The sequence below is a fragment of the Antechinus flavipes genome, chromosome 4 (assembly GCF_016432865.1).
Source record: "Antechinus flavipes isolate AdamAnt ecotype Samford, QLD, Australia chromosome 4, AdamAnt_v2, whole genome shotgun sequence".
Lineage (NCBI taxonomy): Eukaryota > Metazoa > Chordata > Mammalia > Dasyuromorphia > Dasyuridae > Antechinus > Antechinus flavipes.
This window is the reverse complement of record NC_067401.1, coordinates 193062440-193085846: the sequence shown is the minus strand read 5'-3', so window position 1 is coordinate 193085846 and position 23407 is coordinate 193062440. Positions and strand designations below refer to the sequence as shown.

General features: G+C 35.9%; 1 protein-coding gene across 2 annotated transcripts in view; it reads left to right on the top strand.

Moving 5' to 3' along the window:
* Positions 1-22311, top strand: part of NUDT3 (nudix hydrolase 3) — a 60567-nt gene extending 38256 nt beyond the window's left edge. For both annotated transcript variants that reach the window (XM_051996427.1, XM_051996426.1), the window contains 3 exons: positions 8203-8247; positions 11606-11690; positions 14074-22311. In XM_051996427.1, coding sequence (XP_051852387.1) covers positions 8203-8247; positions 11606-11690; positions 14074-14252 — 309 coding nt within the window. In that variant the 3' untranslated portion in view covers positions 14253-22311. The remainder of the gene's footprint in view (positions 1-8202; positions 8248-11605; positions 11691-14073) is intronic.
* The last annotated feature ends 1096 nt before the right edge of the window (positions 22312-23407 follow it).

The following is a 23407-nucleotide window of genomic DNA, read 5'->3' as shown; positions in this document are numbered from 1 at the left end:
AAGGAAAAAAAGAAAGCGCAGGACGGGGAGGATACTGACAAACTAGGTGAAAACGATGAAGAATTAGACAAGAATGGAGTTAAGTACAATTCTGAGGAAATTAAGGAATGTGGTTCTTCATAGCAGGAGCCATTAGGGCATTTCCCATCCCCTGATCTACCTTTTCTCCCTCCCCCCAATTAACTCTCCATGAGTGGAGGGAGGAAGGGGAGGGCAGTGACACAATCAGCACCACCTATGAAGCATCCTATGACAAGATTACAAAAGGCACTAGTTAAAGCTAAAAAAGGACAGGATATAGCTGATTTACAAATAAATGCATACCTTATTATTGAAGAGTTTGACTTTCAGGTCAACAAAGAAGATACATTCCTTTTGATCTGGAAAAAAATCAAAGATTTGAAAAAGGGTTGCACTCTTTATGGGGCTACATCTTCTTATGTTAAGATGATATTAGAGAATTTGGCTTATGAAATCTTAACCCCTAATGATTGGAAATCTATACCAAGGACATGTTTACAGCCTGAACAAAACTTGTTGTGGCTTTCGGGGGTATGGTGAACTATGTAGAATACAAGCCCAGTGAAATAGGCAAACTGGAGTTAATATACAGATCACCTTTGACCAACTAGCAGGTAAAGGTCAGTATACAGACACTTCAGTACAAATTACCCTTTGATAGCATATCAAAAGCTGCTATCAAAGCATGGGGCACCCTCCCAGGAAAACAAGAGAAAGAGGAAGCCTTCACAAAAATAGTGCAAGGTCCAAATGAATCTTTTGCTGATTTTGTGGGATGTCTACAAACAGCTGTTATATGAACTATTGGTGAAAATGCAACTATAGGAATCATGATAAGACAACTGGGTAGAGAAAATGCTAATGAGGAATTACATGGGGACTACACAAGGAGGCTCCTTTAGAGGAGATCATAAGACGTTATGCCACAGTGGGCACAAATACCTTTTATACCAGGCTATGATGAATATGGAAAGACAGGGTCCCTCTTGGCAAGGGACTTGCAGAGAGACTCATCAATGTTTTCAGTGTGGTAAAGTAGGGCATCTGAAAGCCCAATGTAGGCATAGAGATAGAGTGAGAGAACAGGATGGGAGAATAAGACCCAAAACCCCATGTCCAAAATGCGACAAAGGCTTCCACTGGGCCTCAGAATGTAAATTAACCCAAGGAAATGAGAGTCGGAGCCCAGCTTTAAGACCTCAAACAAAAAACAGGTGGGGTATGATGGCAACCAAGGTTACACCTAGAGAGTCTTTAGAAGTTCAAGATTCTGATATGATCAATCAGCAGAGAAGCAATCAGATGACAGAAAGGGATTACAGTTGGGGAGAATACAGGCTTTTTAACCTGACAGAAGGGCAGTGTCCAGTGTGAGCAGCTCCAATATAATCGCCAGTAAGTGTTAAATGGAAGGGACTAGATAGGTTAACTGCCTGGAGCCTGAGCCAGCTTTCTGGAGAGCCTTTCAGATTGGCCTTGGTCTCAGTGGAGAAATGCATGAGGCCAGCCACCAAGGTGGTGTGAGATGAAATAAATGAATCTGGCTCTGAGTCTCCGGGCTTGTGCTTCAGCCTCCAGCCACGACAAAGGTGAATGATGGAATGAAGTCCCTGCTGGCTGTTGGATATTCCATTATAATAATTACATCATCATAGGTGTGGATCTTGTAGAATTATATTAAGTACATGTGCTCAACTAGAGAATTATTAATCACCATGCTAAATTAGATAACCATTGTCTTATTAATTCCACTGAGTTAACACCTTGTAAAAATCCTTGTTTTAAATACAAGAGTTCTGGCCCATAACATTGATCCATCAGTGTCTCTATGTGGGGCCTGTGTCCCAAAGAGATCATTAAAAAAGGGGAAAGAACTAACATGTACAAAAAATGTTTGTGGCAGCCCTTTTTGTAGTGTCAAGGAACTGGAAACTGAGTGGATGTCCATCAGTTGGGGAATGGCTGAATAAAGTTATGGTATATGAATGTTATGGAGTGTTAGTGTTATTTAACAAACGATCAACAGAATGATTTCAGAAAGTCCTGGAAAGACTTAATGTGAACTGATATTAAGTGAGTAGAACCAAAAGAACATTATACATTGTAATGTGTTGATCAACTGTGATGGATTTGGCTCTTTTCAACAATGAGGTGATTCAGACCAATTCCAATAAACTAGTGATGTAGAGAGCTATTTGCATCCAGAGAGAGCACTATGGTGACTGAATGTGGCTCACAACCTCGTATTTTCGCCTTTGTTGTTTGCTTGCTTGCTTGGTATTTTTTATTTATCTATTTGTTTTTTATTCACATACAGAGTGACAAATGTAGAAGAATTGCACATTTTTAACTTGGGTTGCTTGCTATCTAGGGTAGAAGGGAAGGGAGGGAGAAAAACATGCAACACAAGGTTTTGCAAAGGTGAATGTTGAAAACTATTTTTGCATGTATTTTGAAAAATAAAAAACTATTATAAAATTTTTTGAGGTTTTAATATTTTTCCTCTCTCCTCTCTAAACCACTTCTCCTCCCCAAGATGACAAGCAGTCTGATACAGGTTATATATGTGCAATCTGTAAGACTATTTGAAATAACATAGAAATCTTGAATAACTAAAAGCTCACAATCTATAAATATGATTTTGAGTTAACCTTCTACTCTATCGAATAGAATTGTAGTCACTTAATCTTCTAAACCGCTCAATTTCTTCTCAGATCACTTCCCTCCTCTGATCAATACAATAATCCTTTCAGGAGTTGGAGGAAGCTATGATTTTAATTGGACCCCAGACACTTTTCTTTTTCTAAATTTGATTAACACCTTTAATTCATTTTCAAGGGCCTTAAATTTTGTTCTTGTCCTAAATATACTTTCTCAAAGAGTAATCTGGAAGGGATTTCAGACTATAGAAATAGTTCTTTGTATTTTTATTTGAATGGAAAAAAGTTTTAGTATGTTTCCACAGATAAGTATAGTAGGAAAAGAGAAGGAATCCAAAACAGACATAGCCTTGTAAAATTCTGAGGACAAGAGCGAAGGAAATTAAGCAGGCGCTGTGGAACAAATAGGAGGACCATCAGAGGAGAGCAGTGTAATGAAAACCTAGAAGACTTTCTTTATGAAGTCATCACCAGTTGCCAAGTTCCACAACATCTCATTTCCATACCCTTCTCACCACTCACTGCAACTATCCTAATTCAGGCCCCTGTCACTTCTCACCTGGCTTGTTATATGGTCCATTACATGACCTGTTATATGCTTATTTGCACTATTTATTTTGGGCCCAGTTAGATGAATATCAAAATTCACAAATATTTCCAGGAAAATCACTATTGAGAAAAGGACTTTAGGTTTGGTGAGTTGGAAGGTACTTACAACTTTGGAAAGGCATGTTCAATTGAAGTAGAAAGTGGGAAGCTTGAACATTAGTGAGATGAGGAGTAATGGAAGCAATAATTGTACATGGCTTTCTCATGGAGTTATGCTCTTAAGAAGTAGAGAGATTCACCAGCCCTGAAGTCAGGAGAAACTGAATTCAAATCTGGCCTCAGATACTTAATACTGCCTGGCTGTGACACCCTGGGCAAATCACTTAACCCCAATTGTCTCAACAAAAAAAAAAGGGAGGAGATTTAGGGCAATAGCAGAAATAGTTGGGTCAAATAAGAATTTTTAAGAATAGGGAAGACTTGGACATGTTGTTGGTAATATATAAGAGGAGAGTGAAGATAAGAGGTGGGATGATAAAATGAACAATTGCTGGAAAACTTGGTAGACAATGGGATCAAGAATGTATGTGAAAGAGGAATCTGCCTTAACTAGGAGAAAGGCTACCTCTTTATATGAGACCATAATAAAGTAAAAGCTAGCTAACACTGGGAAATGAATGTAAACTGCATTTTTGTTTTTCTTCCCGGGTTACTTCTACCTTCTGAATCCAATTCTCCCTGTACAACAAGAGAACTGTTCGGTTCTGCACACATATATTCTATCTAGGATATACTATGACACATTTAACATATATAGGATAGCTTGCCATCTGGGGGAGGGGGTGGAGGGAGAGAGGGAAAAAATCAGAACAGAAGTGAGTGCAAGGGATAATTTTGTAAAAAATTACCCTGGCATGGGTTCTGTCAATAAAAAGTTATTTTAAAAAAAATTATTCATATGTTTTGAAAATAAAAAACTTTAATAGTAATTTTAAAAAAAAAGGAATATCAATGAAAATCTAACAGGAAACATGTCACACACACACCTTTAGTTTGGTCATACTTGAATGTTGGGCTCAAGTCTAATTGTACATCTTAAATAAGACAATGGTTGGAGAATGCCAGTTAAAATAATCAGTGTAGTGAGAAGCTGATATATACAGGTTGAAAGAACAAGAATTTGACCTTGCCTCTCACATCAAGTCAGTTGCCAAGTCCTGTCAATTTTATTTCCACATCTCATTTCCATCTTTTTTTTCCCAATCACACAGCAACTTAGTTCAAAACCCCATTTCTTCTTACCTGCCCTATTATAATAACTTTTATTTACTTCTGATCTGTCCTCAGCTTCTTGATATTCCTTTCTCCACATACTTTATTATTATTGTGCTGCTCCACTGCTGGTGATATCAGATATGCCTCTTCAAAATCCATTTGTGATTTTTTTGGCCAAGATACTGGAGTCATTTGATATTTTCTAATTCTAATGTATTCACTTCAAGCTAAAATATGTGTGCACATATTTTTTCTCCACCAGTAGAATATAGTTGTATTTCATTACCTTCTTGTATCCTAACCACGTAGCACGTACTTAAGTACTTGTTTTATTTATAGCACACTTGTATTTCACCACAAATATATACCACAGCTTATTTAGCTTTTCCCCAATGATGAGCTTCTTTGCAATTTCTAGTTCTTTTGCTACCACAAGAGAGTTGCAATATATAACATATAGGTTCTTTTCCTTTTTCCCTAATCATTTTTGGAAATAGACCAAATATTGGTATTACTGAATCAAAGAGTATGGGAATTTTGATAACTCTTGGGGCAATAATTCTGGATTCTTCTTCAAAATGATTGGATCATTTCACAATTCTAACAGTAATAAATTAGTGTCTCAATTTCTCCACATCCTTTCATTTTCCCCTTTTATTATTTTAGCCAGTCTGGTAGGTGTAAAATGATATCTTAAGATTGTTTTAATCTACATTCTCTAACTAGCATTTTATATGATTAAATTGTTTTTGATTTCTCGAATTGAAAAATTGCCTTTTCTTACCCTTTGACCATTTATTGATTGGGGAATGACTTGTATTATTATAGATTTCACAGAGTTCTTTATATATTTTAGATATGAGACCTTTATCTTAAAACTGTCTATAAAAATTGTCCTCCTATTTTCTGCTTCCCTTCTAAACTTAATGTATAAAATCTTTTAAATTTAATATAAATGGGGTGTATATTTGTTGTTTTTTTAAAAATCAGATATATTTAGCATTTTAAAGCTTTTATGGTCAAGTCTTTCACAATCCTTAGAGTTAAGTAATGCCAGTGTTAGTGCCTGTATTTTACAGAAAACTGAAGTTTAGAGACTTAAATGATTTGCCCATGGTCACATAACTAATGTATCAGATTAGTGTATCTAGGGCTCTTTTCTGTCATACCAAGCTATTTCTTCTTAACTATATTTTATAGAGGGCTAGAACTCTGAATCAGACAAGAGAGCACTTAAGGCTACCTATTTGATGTGAGACAATGGCTCTATTAGCATATATTTGGGTGGTGGCTCTTCTCACCTTTGGTGCCTGCTGAATGTTTGGTAGTAAGATAATCTTAGGCAAGGATTGGAGAGTGGAAGGAGAGAAGTGAAAGGCACTTGGTGGCAGGACGAGGAGAGAGAGTGGTGATTCTGGACTCCAGAATTTGGCAAGCTGAGTGGTAGCTTGCCTGCCTCCTTCACTTCTCCCCCTAAAGACCAAAGACTTTGATTTATCCTGACTCTGGCTGACCCGGCCCTCCAGGGAGCTAACCTGTATTTTACAATATATATGTTATAAAACCTGGTCTATATTTTTGTTTATTCTTTTAGCTGTCATTAGATGGGACAAATATTGGCAAAAAATAGCTCACATAAAAACACTTAAGTTGACAAGTCAGTCATTTATTTTTACATTTATTTAGTACTTACTATGTACCAGGCATTGATAAATGCTAGATTACCAAAAAAAAAAAAGGTAAAAGATAAGTTGGGACCCTGAAGTGCTTAAAGTTAAAAAGGGAGATGACATAAAAAGAAGCTATAAAGGGAGAACATGATGAAAACCTAGTGGTGACTGCTCTGGACATCATCCTTAAATGGAGTATCTTAGTGGGAGAAGCTTTCTAATAACCACCCTCCACCTCACTAATCAGGTGGGGAAAGGAGGGACCTTTGGGGTGGGAGCTACTAAGAATGCATTATTAAGAGTTTGATGGCCAGAATAAGTGAAATAGGTTTATGTATGATTATCCTGTTTAGGCCATATCTGAAGTGTTATGTCCTGTTGGTATTATATTTTATGTGAAATATTGATTGGCTAAGGGAAGGTAACAGATGCTGATTACAATGTCATCACTTATATTTATTTAGTACTTTAAAGTATAGTAAGTAATTTACTGGGCTTTTAAAACCCTTCATAAACTGGCCCTCTCAGATCTTTCTAGTCTTAATTTTCTAATGCCATATTTTGTTCTGCATATCCTACAATCCAGTGACATTAGTTTCCTGGCTATTTATTCCTTGAATAAGTGATGACATTGTAATCAGATCTTCTCTGCAGTTCACACAGAATATTTTCACTGACCCATGCCCCAAACCTTTCTCATCTTATCTTCCCACCTTCAAGTCAATTAAAGTCTTGCCCTCTGCAGGAGACCTTTCCAGTCTTCCTTAATCTTAGTGCTTTTTGGAAAGGGAAAAGGATCTATATGTACAAAAATATTTATAGAAGGCATTTTTGTAGTGACAAAGAATTGGAAATGGAGGGGTTGCCTATCAATTGGGGAATGGCTGACCAAGATGTGCTATATGATCATGATGGAACACTGTTATGGCATAAGAAAGAATTTTCCTTTCAGAAAAACTTGGGAACACTTATGTGAATTGATATAAGGTAAAGTGAGCAGAACTAGGAAGAACATTATGTAAGTTAACAGCAAATTATATGATAATCAACTGTGACTGACTTAGTTTTTCTGTTCAGTACAAGGAATGGTCTGAGACAATCTAAAAGACTTCTGAAAAATACTATCCACCTTCAGAGAGAGAACTGATGTGATGTGGCTGCAGATTGAATTTTTTTTTTTTTTGCTTTATTTTTCTTGCTTTTCTTTTTCAAAATGGCTAATGTGAAAATGGCATAGTCATTTAATGATTGTCTTCTCATTGAGTTGGGGAGGAATGAGGGCAGGAGTGAGAGAATTTGGAAGTCAGTTTTTCAAATATGAATGATAAAAATAATTTGAGGGTGTGGGAAAATGTTTGTTGCCTCTGAGACGCTTTCCTATTTATCCTGTTTATATTTTGTTTGTGTGTAGACTTTTAGGATTGTGGGCTCCTTTTTTATTAATAATATCTTCCATTCTGTTTCTCCATTGAATAAATAAAAGACCCCTCCTTAGACAGCCTGATGTCTACCAGTCTTTATATTTCTGTCTGTGTCCCTTCTTCCCTTTACCACTCTCTCTCACCTCCACCTGCCTTCCTCTTTCTCTATCTCTCCCGTTCTTCTATCAGCTTTACTTTTCCTGTAGGTTAGGAACCTGGCAATTCAAATGTGTACTGCTACACCCTGGCCCACCATATAAATTTGCAGTACTGTGGAAATAATCTAAAAGCCATTGGTTTTATCTTGAACTCTTAGGTTACATTGCTGGCTTTTGGCGGGGGCAAGGAAAGAGCTAAAATATATTTATAAATAGGATTTAGTTGAGCTGATGTTTCTTTATGGGAGAGGTACTAGTAGTATCTTTGTCCAGCATGATCCCAACCTTGGTTCATTCGTGACAGACATTGAGACCTGCTACAGTTCTACAGTTCTATAGACAAGGAAGCTATCTGAGCTTAACTCTTTTCTTTTCATGTAATTTAATGTGAAGACAGCCTGATGGAGCACCAAAGTATTAACACCTTATATTCTTTTCTCTTATTCAGGCTGGAGTGAAAGGGACATTGGGAAGATTGGTAGGCATTTTCGAGGTAAGTTAAATCTTTTAGCTTCTTCCAAATTGTTGGGAAATTGATATATGTGTACATATATATACTTGAAAAAATGCAGTGTGACAAAAACTAGGAAGACTAGGAAAAAGTTTGGTAGAAATTAATGTTAGATCACAACTTCATATCCTGTACCAACATGTGCTTTAAATGTAGACATAAAAGGTTACATCATAACCAAATTAGAAGAACAAGAAATAATGTAGTTTTTTGGATCTGTAGGTTGAGGATTCTTGTTAATGACCAAACACAGGATAGAGCATCACAAAAGATAAAACAGACAATTTTGCTATTTAACATTTAACAAGTAACATTAAAAGGAAAAAAGTAGATATTTTAGGGGATGGGAATCTTTGTAGAATGTTTACTTTATAAAGGGTAAGAAACTGATTTTAATTTATAAGATAGACCCATTCCCCACTAGATGAATGGTCAGAGACAAACAATTTTTTTTTTTTAATAATAACTTTTTATTGACAGAACCCATGCCAGGGTAATTTTTTTTACAACATTATCCCTTGCACTCACTTCTGTTCCGATTTTTCCCCTCCCTCCCTTCACCCCCTCCTCTAGATGGCAAGCAGTCCTATATATGTTAAATATGTTGTAGTATATCCTAGATACAATATATGTTTGCAGAATCGAACAGTTCTCTTGTTGCACAGGGAAAATTGGATTCAGAAGGTAAAAATAATCTGGGAAGAAAAACAAAAATGCAAATAGTTTATATTCATTTCCCAGTGTTCTTTCTTTGGGTGTAGCTGCTTCTGTCCATCATTTATCAGTTGAAATGGAGTTAGGTCTCTTTGTCAAAGAAATCCACTTCCATCAGAATACATCCTCATACAATATCGTTGTTGAAGTGTATAATGATCTCCTGGTTCTGCTCATTTCACTCAGCATCAGTTCATGTAAGTCTCTCCAAGCCTCTCTGTATTCATCCTGCTGGTCATTTCTTACAGAACAATAATATTCCATAACATTCATATACCGTTCTCCAATTAATGGGCATCCATTCAATTTCCAGTTTCTAGCCACTACAAACAGGGCTGCCACAAACATTTTGGCACATACAGGTCCCTTTTCCTTCTTCAGTATTTCTTTAGGATATAAGCCCAGAAGTAACACTGCTGGATCAAAGGGTATGCACAGTTTGATAACTTTTTGGGCATAATTCCAGATTGCTCTCCAAAATGGTTGGATTCGTTCACAACTCGACCAACAATGCATCAGTGTCCCAGTTTTCCTGCATCCCCTCCAACATTCATCATTATTTTTTCCTGTCATCTTAACCAATCTGACAGGTATGTAGTGGTATCTCAGAGTTGTCTTAATTTGCATTTCTCTGATCAATAGTGATTTGGAACACTCTTTCATATGAGTGGTAATAGTTTTAATTTCATCATCTGAAAATTGTCAAACAGACAATTTTCAAAAGAGAATCAAATTTAAACTATTAATAGCTACATGGGGAAAGAAATGCCCCAGATGCTGCTAATAGAGAAAAGCAATTTAAAATAAATCTGAGGTTTTATTTTAAACTCATCAAAATTGACCAAAAAAGGGAATCTTAATGGTTGGATTAGCTGTGTTAAAATAGGCATTGTTGGAAGATCTGTGAACTGGTCAATCCATTCTTGAAAGCAATTTGCATAAAGTCTCAGTCATTAAACTGTCACCCAGAGATGTCATTCCTATGTGAGTATCTAATGAGTGGTTTTTGAAACATGGCTGTTGATAACTTGCATTGCTTCCTTTATTTTTTATATTTATTCACATATACTTTTATTTAAAGCCAGGACCTGGCAATACCTAGTGTGACATTCAGAGGATACAATGGTAGCCCTTTTAAAACATAAAAGAAATAAGTGCACATGCCTTTATTGCATTGCTTCCTTTAAAAACTGTTCATGTCCTTTGACTGTTTCTTAGAGAATTACTTTTGTTCTTAGACAACTTTGAAACTGTTTCTTATAAGTCTTGAATATTGGACTTTGATTTGAGAAATTTTTTTCAAAGACATGATTTGGAATTTATCTTGTTTGTGAGGTGAGATGTTCACCTAACCTTAGTTTCTGCCACAATGCAGTTTTTCTTGTTATTTCATTACTCATTGTTTAGGGTCATTGGGTTTATTAAATACTGTGCTCTGATATTCATTTTCTTCTGAATAATGAGTTATTTTTAAGTAGGATTGTTATCCCCATTCAGGTATCATCTCTTTTGAAATATTTGATGTCTAGTAGAATTGAACCATAAAGTAAGTAAAGCAAGAGCAGTGGAAAAATAGAGGAAATATTTCAATTCATTAGCAAGCTTTTCTTCTGTTTGCAAAACATCACGTTAGACCCTGGAAATACAAGAAGATAATGGTCTCTGTCATCAAGCAGTATAAATTTATTGGGGAGTTGGGGTAGGGGTGGGGAAACAACAGGAATCATTCATTGTACAAGTAAATATTAATAATTAATAATTTGAGAAGAGAGACCATCAGTGACTAAAGACATCAGCTAAGTTTTTTTAATAGCAGATGGTCTTTGAGCTAAGCCTTGAAGAAAGCTTAGAATTCCAAGAGTCGAATTGAGTAGAGGATTTGTTGAAGGTACAAGAAACAGCCTGTGTACAGGCACAAAATGGGAAAATAAGATGCTAATTTGGGGAATAAAATAACAGGTATGCCAATTTGAGAGACAGTGTATCTCAGACCTAATGAAGGCACAAAATAGTCTTGTAGTTCAAGAGACTTAGGGCCATACCTGGACAATCATCAACAAGTATTTATCTATTCTTTGCTTGAAGATCTCTAATGATCCATGCATCCCTCTACTTTCTAACATATAGCCTATTCCATATGCTTTTGGAGATCTGCACAATATCCCAGTTATCATCCTAAGCATAACCTACCTTTCCTTAATGACGAAGAGAAAACAGAATGTATTGAGGTGAAACTGGCCCAGAAAGAATAAAGGAGTAAGAAAACATCTGAATGATAAAGTCAATAAGAAAAATAACCTTTAATGTAGTCTCAAAGTCCACAATCTCTGATTATTTTGGCATTAACTTCATTTTCTTAGCCTAGTGTTTCATCTGAGTTTTTCAGGTAGCAGCCCATCAAAGTGGGAGAAATGTGATCCAAGATAGCTTAGTAGCTAAATGGCTTTCCTTATATTCTGTGAAACCTATTTTAAATTGACTCTATAATTTTAAAGAAGATTTTTAAGAAAGTAAAAGAAGAATCCTTCTGTTAAAGTGCACTAAACAGAGGTACATGAATTTTCTTTATTATTATTAGCTGTCTGATAGAAGATGTTTCTCTGTTCATTTCCCCTTTCCTCTTCAGAATCAGGAAAGGAAGCACAGAACATATGTCTATGTGCTTATTGTCACAGAAGTATTGGAAGACTGGGAGGACTCAGTTAATATTGGTAAGTTATTCATACTGTTGGATATTAAGGGAGGATTCTCTAAGAAATGGCACCAGGTGTCCCTTGTATTTTTATCTCATCTCAGAAGTTTCATGAATTATTTTTAGAAAATAATAGGAAAGTTGTTTTAAAAAAAAAAAAAAGGATGAGAGAGGAAAACATAATAAACCTTTGAACTTGAGAGTGAGAATTTTAGAATTTATTTTAAATAAATTAAAATTCTCTCCTATATTCTCAGAGCTGTCAGCAAAAAAAACAAACAAAAAACACTATTTATGTTGTTCAAATTGTGCCAAAACTTCTTAGTATTTTTTTTTCCATAAAACTTTTTCTCAGAGTGGTCAGCAAAAATTCATTCCTAGGGCCTCTCTTTTTTAATCTCCACACCCTTTTTCTGCTAATCCTATCAACTCCATAGGCTCACCTATCATCTTTATGCAGAATGTCACCTCCTTCTTCTCTCCCCCCCCCTCACCTTCACCACCTTATCTCTAGTTCCATCCTGTTGTTTTTTTATCCAAGCTTCAACCCTGGCTCACCAATACACATTCAACATGTTCAGTGTGGGAATCATCATCTAAGAGTACCACCTTCCTTTACAAATCTAGGTTTTATGTCAGCTTCACGTTCAAATGTATCCCTCTCCCCTCCCCTGTCCACTGTGCCATTGTTTTATAATAAATAATTTAAAAGAATGAAGAAAATTCAGTTCAGCAAAACTAACTATTGCACTGCAAGTTAGACACATTTGGTCTTCCACTTCTGCAAAGAAGGGAAAAGAGTTCATTTTCTCTGCTTTTCTCCTGAGTTAAATTTGGACATGGAAGATAGGTAGCTTAGTGTATAGAGTGCCAAGCCTGGAGTCAAGAAGATCTGAATTCAAGTTTGATCTTAGAGACGTAAGTTGGGTGACCCTGGACAACCCACTTAATCTCTTGTTTACCTTAATCCACTGGAGGAGAAAATTACAAAACCACTTCAGTATCTTTGCAAGAAAATTCCATGGACGGTATTGGCATAGTATAGTTCCTGGGAGATAAGTCCTTTTGTAAAAAGTCAGAATTCTGTAGGTGAGCAATTAACAGGGTTTATTAATTTATTGACTCATTTCTGGAGACATCTATTTTTAAATGAAAATGCCATCAGAAAATCATAGCCAACTTTTCTGTTGTCATATTTTTATAATTTCATAATAAGTGATACATTTCACCAAAACACTGCCAAAGTATTTGTTATGCCCCAATGATGGCCAAATAATGAGCTAGAATTGCCAGTGATAGAGATAGAACTGGACTTGTATTACATTGATATAGGGAATTCTTGGATGAGGAAACAGCTTTTTCCATCTCAGGTTAACATTTTAGGGTCTAGGAGAGTTAACTGGAGCACTTGAGCAATTAATTTCCTATTGTCATGTAGTCATTATCTTACAGAAATAGTATTTGAATCCAGGATTTTCTGTGTTGGGGCCCATTCTCTATCTATGCATACTACTTATGCAGACTAAATATATGAATAAATGTGTAAGTAATGCCAATGTTGCTAACTATTAGTTTTTTTCAGTGAACCAAAAAAAATTTTATCCCCTACCATACCTCTTATTTTAAAAAGAAAAAGAGAACTATATGTAAGAAAAGCAAAATTATTCATGTCCCCAAAAAACATGTCTCCATCTGTCCCTGAGTCCCTCATCTCTCAGGATGCATGCTATATCATCAGTGTGTTGGAATCATATTTTGATTTGTCAACATTATTGGAGCAATTGTTCTCTTAGTTTTACTCTTTTTCCTCTGAGTCAGATCACACAAGTCTTTATTGCCTGGGGATATGTGGAGTCTCAAAATGTGATGTGGGTACAATTCATGAGCCATAAAATAACATTAATTTTACTTCTGACTTGAATTAATAATATTAACATTTACATGTTAATTACATGTAATTAATAATATTGCTATATATTTAAATGGGTTTTTAAAAATGTTTTTGCTACCATTTTCTTCTGTCACCTTTTCAGTATATGAAATGAAATTTTTGTTTCCTTTTGTATAACAAAGGAAACTTTGTTATAATTATTATCTTATATAATAAGATATATATTACATGATATACATTTCATATTTTTTCCTTTGTTATAGTTATTGTATCTTAAAGAGAACAGACATTATCTTTATTCAAATTAAATTAAAAGAAATTTGGCAGAAGTGTTCTTTTTATATTTTGTTTTATACTGGCAAGTATAAAAGGGAGGAAGTCAAGGTAGATTGTCTATAGGATCTCTTATCCTACCAGAATATTTTAATGCTAAACTCTTCCTCTATAGACTAGCTAAAGTATAAGGAGTTTTCCTTGCTTCACTCTTGTGACTCTTTCTATCCTCCAACAGGAAGGAAAAGGGATTGGTTTAAAATAGAAGATGCCATAAAAGTGCTGCAGAATCACAAACCTGTGCAGGCCTCATATTTTGAAACCTTGAGGCAAGGCTGCCTGGCAAACAATGGCACCCTGGTAATGGGTACAACATACTCGGTCACCAGTCAGAGCTCAGTGCCAGACATCAGATGACTGAAGACATCTTCCCAAGAAAAACAGGAATTGGAAAATAGACTGAAATCTGGATCTCCTTCCTTCTCCCTGATTCTCTTCCTCTCACCCCCTATCCCTCTTCACATGCCTCCTCTTTCAAACAAGGCATGGGCAGCAGCCTAAAACAGAGGAAGTATTCTTTGATAATGTTGCTGTTTGATATTAAGTGGAGCTTTTTTTTCTTTTTTCTTTTTCTAAAAAAATCCTCTTTGGGGAGCTAAGGGTGGGGGATGGGGTATGTATTTTGTAAAGTATATTTTGTGCATGATGTGTCCTTTCCCTTAGCACCACCTTTACCCTCTGAAGAGAGACAGGCAGCTTCTCCTCTGTTTTGCACTCCGAAGTGTTTCTATCTGTTCATTTCCCATCCTGGCCAGACATTTTCCTCTTTTTTTAAAAACAAAAGATACTAATGCAAGGCCATCTTTTCCAGGAGTCTGTGCTGTTTATACCTGCAGATTGATCATGTTCAGTGCATGGTGCATTTATATACACATTATATATTGACATATAATATGTAAATAAATGATTGTAGGAGGACATGTTAAAGAGTCTAATTTTGCCGAGTTTGTTTTGGGAGTGCTCCAAGAGAGGAGAAGAGTTTCTTAGGTAATCTGCCTAGTAGGGTTAATCTTACTTTTTTTTTTTTTTTTTTTTTTTTGGACAATCCTAGACCAGTTTCCCTGTTCATTCTTCTACTTTTCCACCCTTGGTCGTTTGCTATGGCGACCTAATAGGGAAAGAGTTGGATGACCTTCTGACTGCTGGTGCTCACAACCTTCTCTTATCTCAATTGAAGTTGCTACTCTGTCAGAAGAAAATACGAAGAAAACTTCTTTTTATTACCCAGGCAGGAGGAACAAGTAGCCCCAGTCTAGATTCAATAAAAAGAGTGATAAAATTGAATCTTAATCTGCTGCAGTGACAGTGGGGATTTGAACTGGAGCTTGTGGGATTAAAATCTACAAAGAACTGGATTGGCCAATGCCAGTTCTATTCTGCCAGTTTTAAGTTCTTTCCATAGCCCTACTTATAGTTGATGATCTCTTTTTTTTTTGTCCATATGCCTTATTGTGCTCAACTGGATATCGTATTTGTGCTGAAGTATCTGCCTGTACTTCCCCTTGTAGCCACATATGTTCCTCCTCTTCTGTGTTATTATGTCCCAAAAAAGAAGCATATAAGGGGAAAATCCATGGGCTCACTATTGTGTTTGTGGCATAGCAGCACTTAGAATTTTAGCATGAAGCATGTTCAAAATATTGTCTCCTGCTGTGTGGATATGAAAGGTACAACTTCTACCCAGAAGTACTAGTGTAGAAGACTCTTAATCATTTATTAGAATAGCTATATAATGTATTGGCACACTTTAAACTCTTTTGTTTTATTGATATTTCATACTGTCTTTATTTGCCAACTGTGTTGTTTAGTTGGGAAATAAAAAGGAAATGGTTGTGGGTTTGGGGGGATGGGCAAAGGCAGGGCATTAGTTAATCCCTGGCTTGGGACAGGAGGTTGTTGCTAGGTTCTTAGTAGCATCTCCTTTGTCAAAACATAGCCAAGATGTGAAATGAAATCTGCAGTACTTTTATTTAATAATTCTAATAAATACTTAGACTTTCAAAAGGTTTTTTTCTTCCCTCCCACTAATGGGGAACAAATAAGTTGGATAGACCTATCAGTTTAGTGTTGACTCTGGAATAGAAAGTAGCCAGTTTTAGAAGCTTGTCAAAGTTACACTTTGAACTACAGGGCCAAAAAGCAGTACTAGCATTTTGTCAAAAGACATTAAGCCCATACTAATAAAGTAGTTTTAATATCAGTGGTTTGAAATAGAGCATGACACTTTGATTCTAAATGTTGAACTCAATTCTCCATGTGACCATTTAAAAATGAAGATTCCATCTCTTTTTAAGAGGCTCAATACACCAAGGTCCTGCCCAGAAATGCCAAGAAAAAAATCAAATCGAGTCATCCAAGATCTAAGTGACATCCCAAGAAGACAGCTATCTACTGCTGCCTTTTGGATCAATTCTCTCTTTGCACTATAGATTTGCTGTTTTGAAAATGCTGTGCAGGAAAACACTTGGGATTCCTGAAAGAAGAACTGAAGTTTTGTTATCAATAGCATTCAGTCCTTTTTTTAAGCATGGGGAACCAAAATATATATATATATATATATTTCACAGCATTTTGAAAATATTGTGCTGGTCTGTTAAATTCACAATGTAAGGATAGAATATTGTTAATGACTGCTGATGGCTTTTCTTTTGTTTGGATCAGGAAAATTAATTGTGCCAAGAAAGTATCTTTATGTGGCATGAATCAGTACTATTAATGCCCTTAGCAGGAGGGACTTATTGATAGACTCAACTAAAAATTGGAAGCTTTATCCACTATCCATAATTAAAATTAGTGTATTGTTGTGCCATGCTTGCATTGAATGAAGATTTTGTTTTTCCTTTTTATGTCACAAATTCTATTCCTGTCTTTTTAAGTATGTATTTACAGATCTCTTGTGATAGTACAGGTGTATTGATTTAATAGATGTATGCTTTAACACATAACCTCCTAGCTCCATTTCTCCAAAGCAAAGAAACAAAACACAAAGCATCCCACATAATATTTAAGAACATGCCCTCTTAATTTTGCTCTTATTTTTAGAGCCATGTACATTGTGTCTATTAGTGAATACCCTCTAGAAAAAAATAAAAATTGGTTGGCTCTTTTTCCCCTTCAAAAAAATTTTTTTTAATTTATGGTCCTTTTTTCTCCTTGAAAGTTTGTAAAGATTGCAGCCATTTGGTAAAGCTTCTTATTGAGTTCCAGTAGAACCATCCCACCTTTCTTGGAGAGAAAGAAGCGAGGGAGTGTATATGTTGGTGTATTTGATATATCTAACATGAAAGTGCAGTGATTGAGTTTACTTTTCCAAAGTCAAGTGCCTGTACCCTGTTGTACAGGCCTATTGATCCTGTGAGATCAAGCTTATTGAATCAATCAAACGGAGAAACAGCATAAACTTGACATGCCAGGTTTTCCAAGATTTCACATTAGAGATCACCTCACATGTGCTACACGGTCCAATAATTAGAATTGTACTCTCTGTGGCCCTCCTTCTCAACCCCACCTAGGAAACACCTTGATGTAAATAGCATGAATACAAAGTACTTTAGTATGTTGCAGGAGCTTTGCAATCCGGTTTCTACACAATCAAGTTCCTCTACAAGAAGTTTTTTTCTTTTGATGTTAGAAGTTGATTAGTACCCCGTGCTAAAATTTCTTACTCAGATGAAAAGAATATTTTTGTCTCTGTGGCTTACAAGGAAAGGGGAAGGGGGAAGTTATGTAATGGGAGACTTTCTTCCTCTGTTTTTCATCCTCTAGTAGAGTAGAGGTAGAAGCTCAAAGCTTCTTTTTACCTTTTTAAATGAGAAGGCCATTCATTAATAGGCATCTTTTAGACCTAGTACGTAGTCTTTTCTATGTTTAAAAAACCCCAATAACTTCCATTTAATGCATTGACGTCCCTAAAAATGTCTTCTTAACAATTTCCCCACTTACTTTTCCTTAAAATCAATTTATGCTGAGCCATATTTACTTTTTCAATTAATAAAGATTTCACTACCATAATGCACTCCTTACCTAGCACTATGGTTCTCTAGTGTTCTTGAAGCCTGAGCTGAGAGTGTACTTAGTATGTGCAATAGAATATGTAATAGTGTCACAATTTTTCAGTATGTGTATATGTGTGTGTTTGGGGGGAGAGGGCTGAAGACATAGAAATGTGATATAATCAATAAAGTCCTCTGCATTTCAGAAAATAACCTGCATCAAGAAAATAAGTTGGAGTGCAGGATAATTAACTCAAACAGTTGTATTTGGAGAATCTAGCTGTAGAAGGAATTTTTTTTAAAGATAGAGAAATCAAGTGTTTTGTAGCTTTCCTTCTCTTTTTAATCTCTAAAAAAAGCAAGCAGCTCACATAGTTTTGTCGCTGCCTAACCATATTACCATTCTGTTAATTTAAACCACATGGAGATAAGACTTGCCCCACAGAAGTATGTGAGGCTTGGAAATTGTGGAAGGGAAAATATTCCAAGGTTGGGTTCTAATGCTCTCAGACGAGCAGCAAGCATATGGACTAAGCTTCATAATAAATTTGTGCATGACCAGTTTATTTCATTGTGTGGTAATGGAAAAATCTAAGGGAAATTAAGAGTCTTGTTTGGCAGTTACTGTTCTGATATTAAAAGTAGAAGCTCTTGGAATCCAGAAAAGGCCTCTAAAGTCTTCCCTCTTCTGGGTGCCTTTTCTTAGATGTCTGTCATGAGAAATGGTAGCATACTCTGGGATTGGGGGGAAAGAGAATGCTCACTGTGCATATGTATACTATATTTAAGTGAGAGAGAAAACTATTGCTAGGTTGTTTCTGTCAAGGTCCAGTTGGTGGAATCAAAAATCTCATTTCAGTCTCTAGACTGAAGGCCTTTAATTCTATCCAAACGGCCTTTCAGTGGTGCTTAATTTTTGGCCAAATGTGTTCAGTTCTCTCCCATTTCTTCCCTCCTCCTTCCCCCTTCCCCCCTCTCCCCCCCCCCACCCCCCGCCCCCGATTCATCATCTTTCTTTTCTTTTTTTAGCCCAGAACTTCCCTGGAGATATACAGAACTTGGACTTTTCACATCTGGCAAAAATCATGTTTTTTTTCTCTTTGAGAAGGACCAAATGCAAAACATTGATTCACCCCATTCTATTTTAAAGAAAAAAATCTGTAGTGGCTTTAGGGCCATTTAATTGATTTGCTTTGAATTTCTAAAAAAATGGAATAATTTTTATGGGGCAGACTGGGAAGATAAATCAATTATTCTATTTAATACTGGAGACAGTTCTGCTAAAAAGATTTTTTTATGATGGAATACCTAGGCTACTGTCTTATCAGTAATCAGATCTTATTTTTTTTTTCTGATTTGTTTTCAATTTAATGTATGTTTAATTACCTTAAATAATACAGTTGAGTAAGGTAAATGTAATTTCAATGTAATGTAATTGCAAAACTTTTCAAATAGGCTTTTAATATGCTAATCGTATCAAATGCAGAGATTAAATCAGTTAAAACAACAAAACCTTAAGGATTTTAAAATCCTTAATTTAATCCTTAATCCAAAAATTTAAACCTTAAATTTTTTGCTTAAGGAGCAAAAATATCAGCACAAACTACTAATTGCTGATTGTTACTAGACATTAGCCATGACATTTATTCTGTTCAGAATAGTTCTTGAGTGCAACTAAGCATTTATCTAGGTTTTGAATTCCAGACTTGTTGATCTGATCATAATCTCTATATATACACCCAAAGCCAAGAATGCTTATCACATCTTAATAGTTTAACATGTACTCAAAGTATCATTTATTTGCCAGGTGTGTTTCTGACAACAAGTTAAGCAGAATTAAGAATTGGGCCAGGAAAGAAAGATACTTGAGTCTCTTTGAAAGCTTCTGGAATTTCTTTAAAGAAAACAAGTACTAAGACCTCAAACCATACTATTTTCTAAAGTCTGTTTCTCCCAGAACTCAGGATGTACTAACAATTTATCCAATGACATTGTCCATAAATTCACACTGGAAATAATCCCAGTGGGAATCTTCCTGAGCAAAGTAAGATTGTGCTTGGAGCAACTTTGCCTTAATTGAAAATATTTGCCTAAAAGGTGGAATACTGAAGCTTTTCTTTTGCAGAAGACATTTACTGGGAGTCATGTAGTTCTGTCCAACTCAGTGTCCTACAATTGTATTCTCATTGCTAAATTGTGTACTTTGGGTTCAAAAGTATCCTGGGTGTCCTGAGGAATATGTAGTGTTAAGCATACTACATTTTATGGAAACATTTGCTAACTTGAGTGATGGGAGGGGAGGGGGGTCGACAAGCAATTAGAGATGGTTTAAGCAATTTACGTCTTTAAGAACTAGAAAATCTATATATGTTAACATATTAAGTAACATTGAATCATTCTTAGAAGATCCTTAGCAAAGTAGAGACTTGAAGCAAAAATTAGTTCTAGATTTCCCTGAGGAAAATGAAAATTGAGAGCAAGTTATCTTGTCAGTGGGCAAGAAGCCAGTGTTCTTGAGCTGGTACATAAATAACAAGGCCAAAGAAGGGATGAGCAGCTGTTACTTGGGTGAAAGAATCCAACTTTTTTGCCTTGCTCCACATATTGAGTGGAGCCCTTTTTATACAAGGCTTTAAAAGATGACTAATCCTCTCAAAACTAAAGTATTCAGTTTTTATTTAACATGAAAGTTTTCTTCTCCATTCGGAGAAAAGGCTATATTGTCTTAGTCTATGGAATTTTAAATCCTCAGAATTTATATAAATGTATTATGCTACATTGTGTAGCATAACACACTTTGTAGATGATTAATTTCAGCTCCCACAGAGTGTAGTAATTACATGGATTGTATCATTTATTGGTAGAGAGAGGGTTTTAAATGTTTGAAATGGAAAGGATTTGAAGTTTTATAAAGCTATAGGGTCCATTTGATAAGATGTGAAAATTTCATAGCTGGTTTGTAGTCAAAAAAGTTCTGGACCCTCATGTGTATTTGGTGGGAGATTTGCCTCTTAAGGTTTACTTTCTATACCTGGGAGTATTTGTAGGCTCTTGGTGTATCGATTTCCTAAGATTATCAATTAGCTTGTCTTTAGAAAAAGATGTCCTAGCTGTGTAGATCAGATTGCTTTTTGTTTGAGGAAGTGACTGAAAGTATGTAAGGATGTTGAAAACTTTTCAAATAAAAAGTGAATATTCCTATATCAGAGCTGCAAAAATGGCTTTAAATATCTTCATGTCTTATATTACCAATCAATCCTTTATTTCAGGTATGCTGTCTTCTGTCACCATTGATGCCCTTTTGTAAAGGATAAACATGAAGCCAAAAGTCCAGCTGCATTTGTTTTACCAGTAATGGGTAGTGTCTCCAAACAGGTTCAAATGTTTCCAAGAGATCTCAGGTTGAGGCAAAGAAGCAAAACATATTGAATCTCTCTTTTTTCATCATTGATATTATGCTTTTCCCACAACACATTTTTGGGGAAGGGGGCATCCCACCTGTAGTTTGGGGACAATTCCAACTATCCTCAGGGCCAGAGAATTCATACATCTCTTAGCTAAAGTTGTATGTTTTGCATTTGGGGGAAAAAACTGCTTAAAATTCAATCTCAATTACCTCTTAAAGAGGAACATGAAACAAGTGATCTTAAGGAAGAGTTCATTGGATTGTGCAAGCAAAGGAACAACTGCAGTGCTCTTCAGAAGCCAAAGGACTATATACATCATACTCTATTACTGATCTGATTATTGGGATGTTTTGATTTTAACTCTTCCTTTCCTCCTGTCCTTCCCCATTCAAACTTCCCAAAATAACCTTTTCATAATGCAAAAATTAGCTTTCTGAGGATCCATTTCTCTTGGCTTCCATTTGTGGCATGTTAACAGGACTTCTAAAAAGGATGGTTTAATTTCTCTTGCAATGGGAACAATTCTGAAGCTTGTAATACAGAAATGAAAGGAATTGCAGGTTTGGCATTTTTTTTTCCTAAAGGTTTTTTCAGACTTCATTCCTCTTCTCCCCTTCCTTCCCCCTTGTCTTGGCTTTGTCCTTTGCTGGCAACATTTGGGTTCAGTTCAAGATATAGAGAAATGGAGCTAAATAAGAAAAATGATGGTGAGTTTCAAGCTGTGAATAGTGTGCATATACACACATCCCCTTTCTGCCTAACATAATGAAGTAGACATGTTTAATAATTGTCAGCAATAGAAAGTAATACCATCCTTCCCATCTATAGTCTAGATAAAGCTTTGATGACATCACTTAAAATCTCCCACCCATTTTTTTGAATCTTGATATTAATATGTTTGTGTGCAGTTCCTTCATATGTTAGTTTCCTTCAACTAAAGTTTTGTGTGAGGGAAAAGCATTGGAATTATAGGTTGTAATCTTGTGCCAACAAATAAACACTGGTATTTCACATTCACTGGTGTCTTTTCTCATTTCTTACCAGCAGCTTTCCAATTCCTCAGTTATCCCTGTTATTGTCTCTGTTGAGTGGTCTCTTAGTTGAACCAGCAAAAAAAAAGCAAACTACTTTTCAGTAACTCAAATCAGGAAAAGTCTTTGTTGCTGGTAAACAGCTAGTTTGGTCAGGATGGGTGGTCTGCCACGGAGAGAGACCCACAAACACCAAAGTACAGAGTCCAAAAAGAGGTTCAAGCATGAGGTCCAGGATATCTGAAAATGATGCCATGAAGACAGGTTCAAGAAGATGCAAAGCAAATTGTCAAAAGGAAATGAACAAAAACCCAGGGGAGTTGAATATGGATATTTGTGAGAGGAGGAAGAACAAAGCATTTGAAGATGTGGAAGATAAAGTTGGATCTTAAAAAATCAAAAAGAAGCATTTAGACTGTGCTAAGAAATGAACTTTTTTGAATGGGATTTGGCTGCATTGAATTGTTCTTTATGATTTATCTAACTGAGCAAGATGACTTTCATGGAAAGAAGATGGAGAAGGAGGCACAGCTGGAAGATTATTGTCCCTTTCTCAGGAAAACTGATCTGCCTAAGTGGTGATTATGGAACCTAAACTTAAACTTCATTAAATCCTGTAATTCTGCCTCTCTCCCAGAACTCTAAACAATGGTTAGACACTAGGCTGATCTTGGGCAGAGAAGTCAAGTTTGCGGAAGTTGGGTTTGATGCTTTTGAATTCTCTGCTCATCCTCAGTTTCCAGTGTTCTCATTATCTTGACTTTTCAGAACTCCTTCCCCCTCCTGTGGTTTGAACATTGTCTCACAGAGCTCCTTCCCTTTCTGTCCTATATTCTTGTCACTCAGGGAAATAATGTCAGGGAACTGACATTACATACCTACTGTTTAGTGACATCTTCATGGACTTTCTGGGCACCACATTCCACAAAAGACATTGATAAACTTCAGAGGAAAGAAAAATTTATATCATATGAAGACTGGGTGGAGGAATGATCTAGTCTGTGAATATACGTTAGTAGTAGCTATAAGACAATTACATTAAGAGTTGGACTTGTTCATTTTGTCCCCAGAGCAGGGAATAG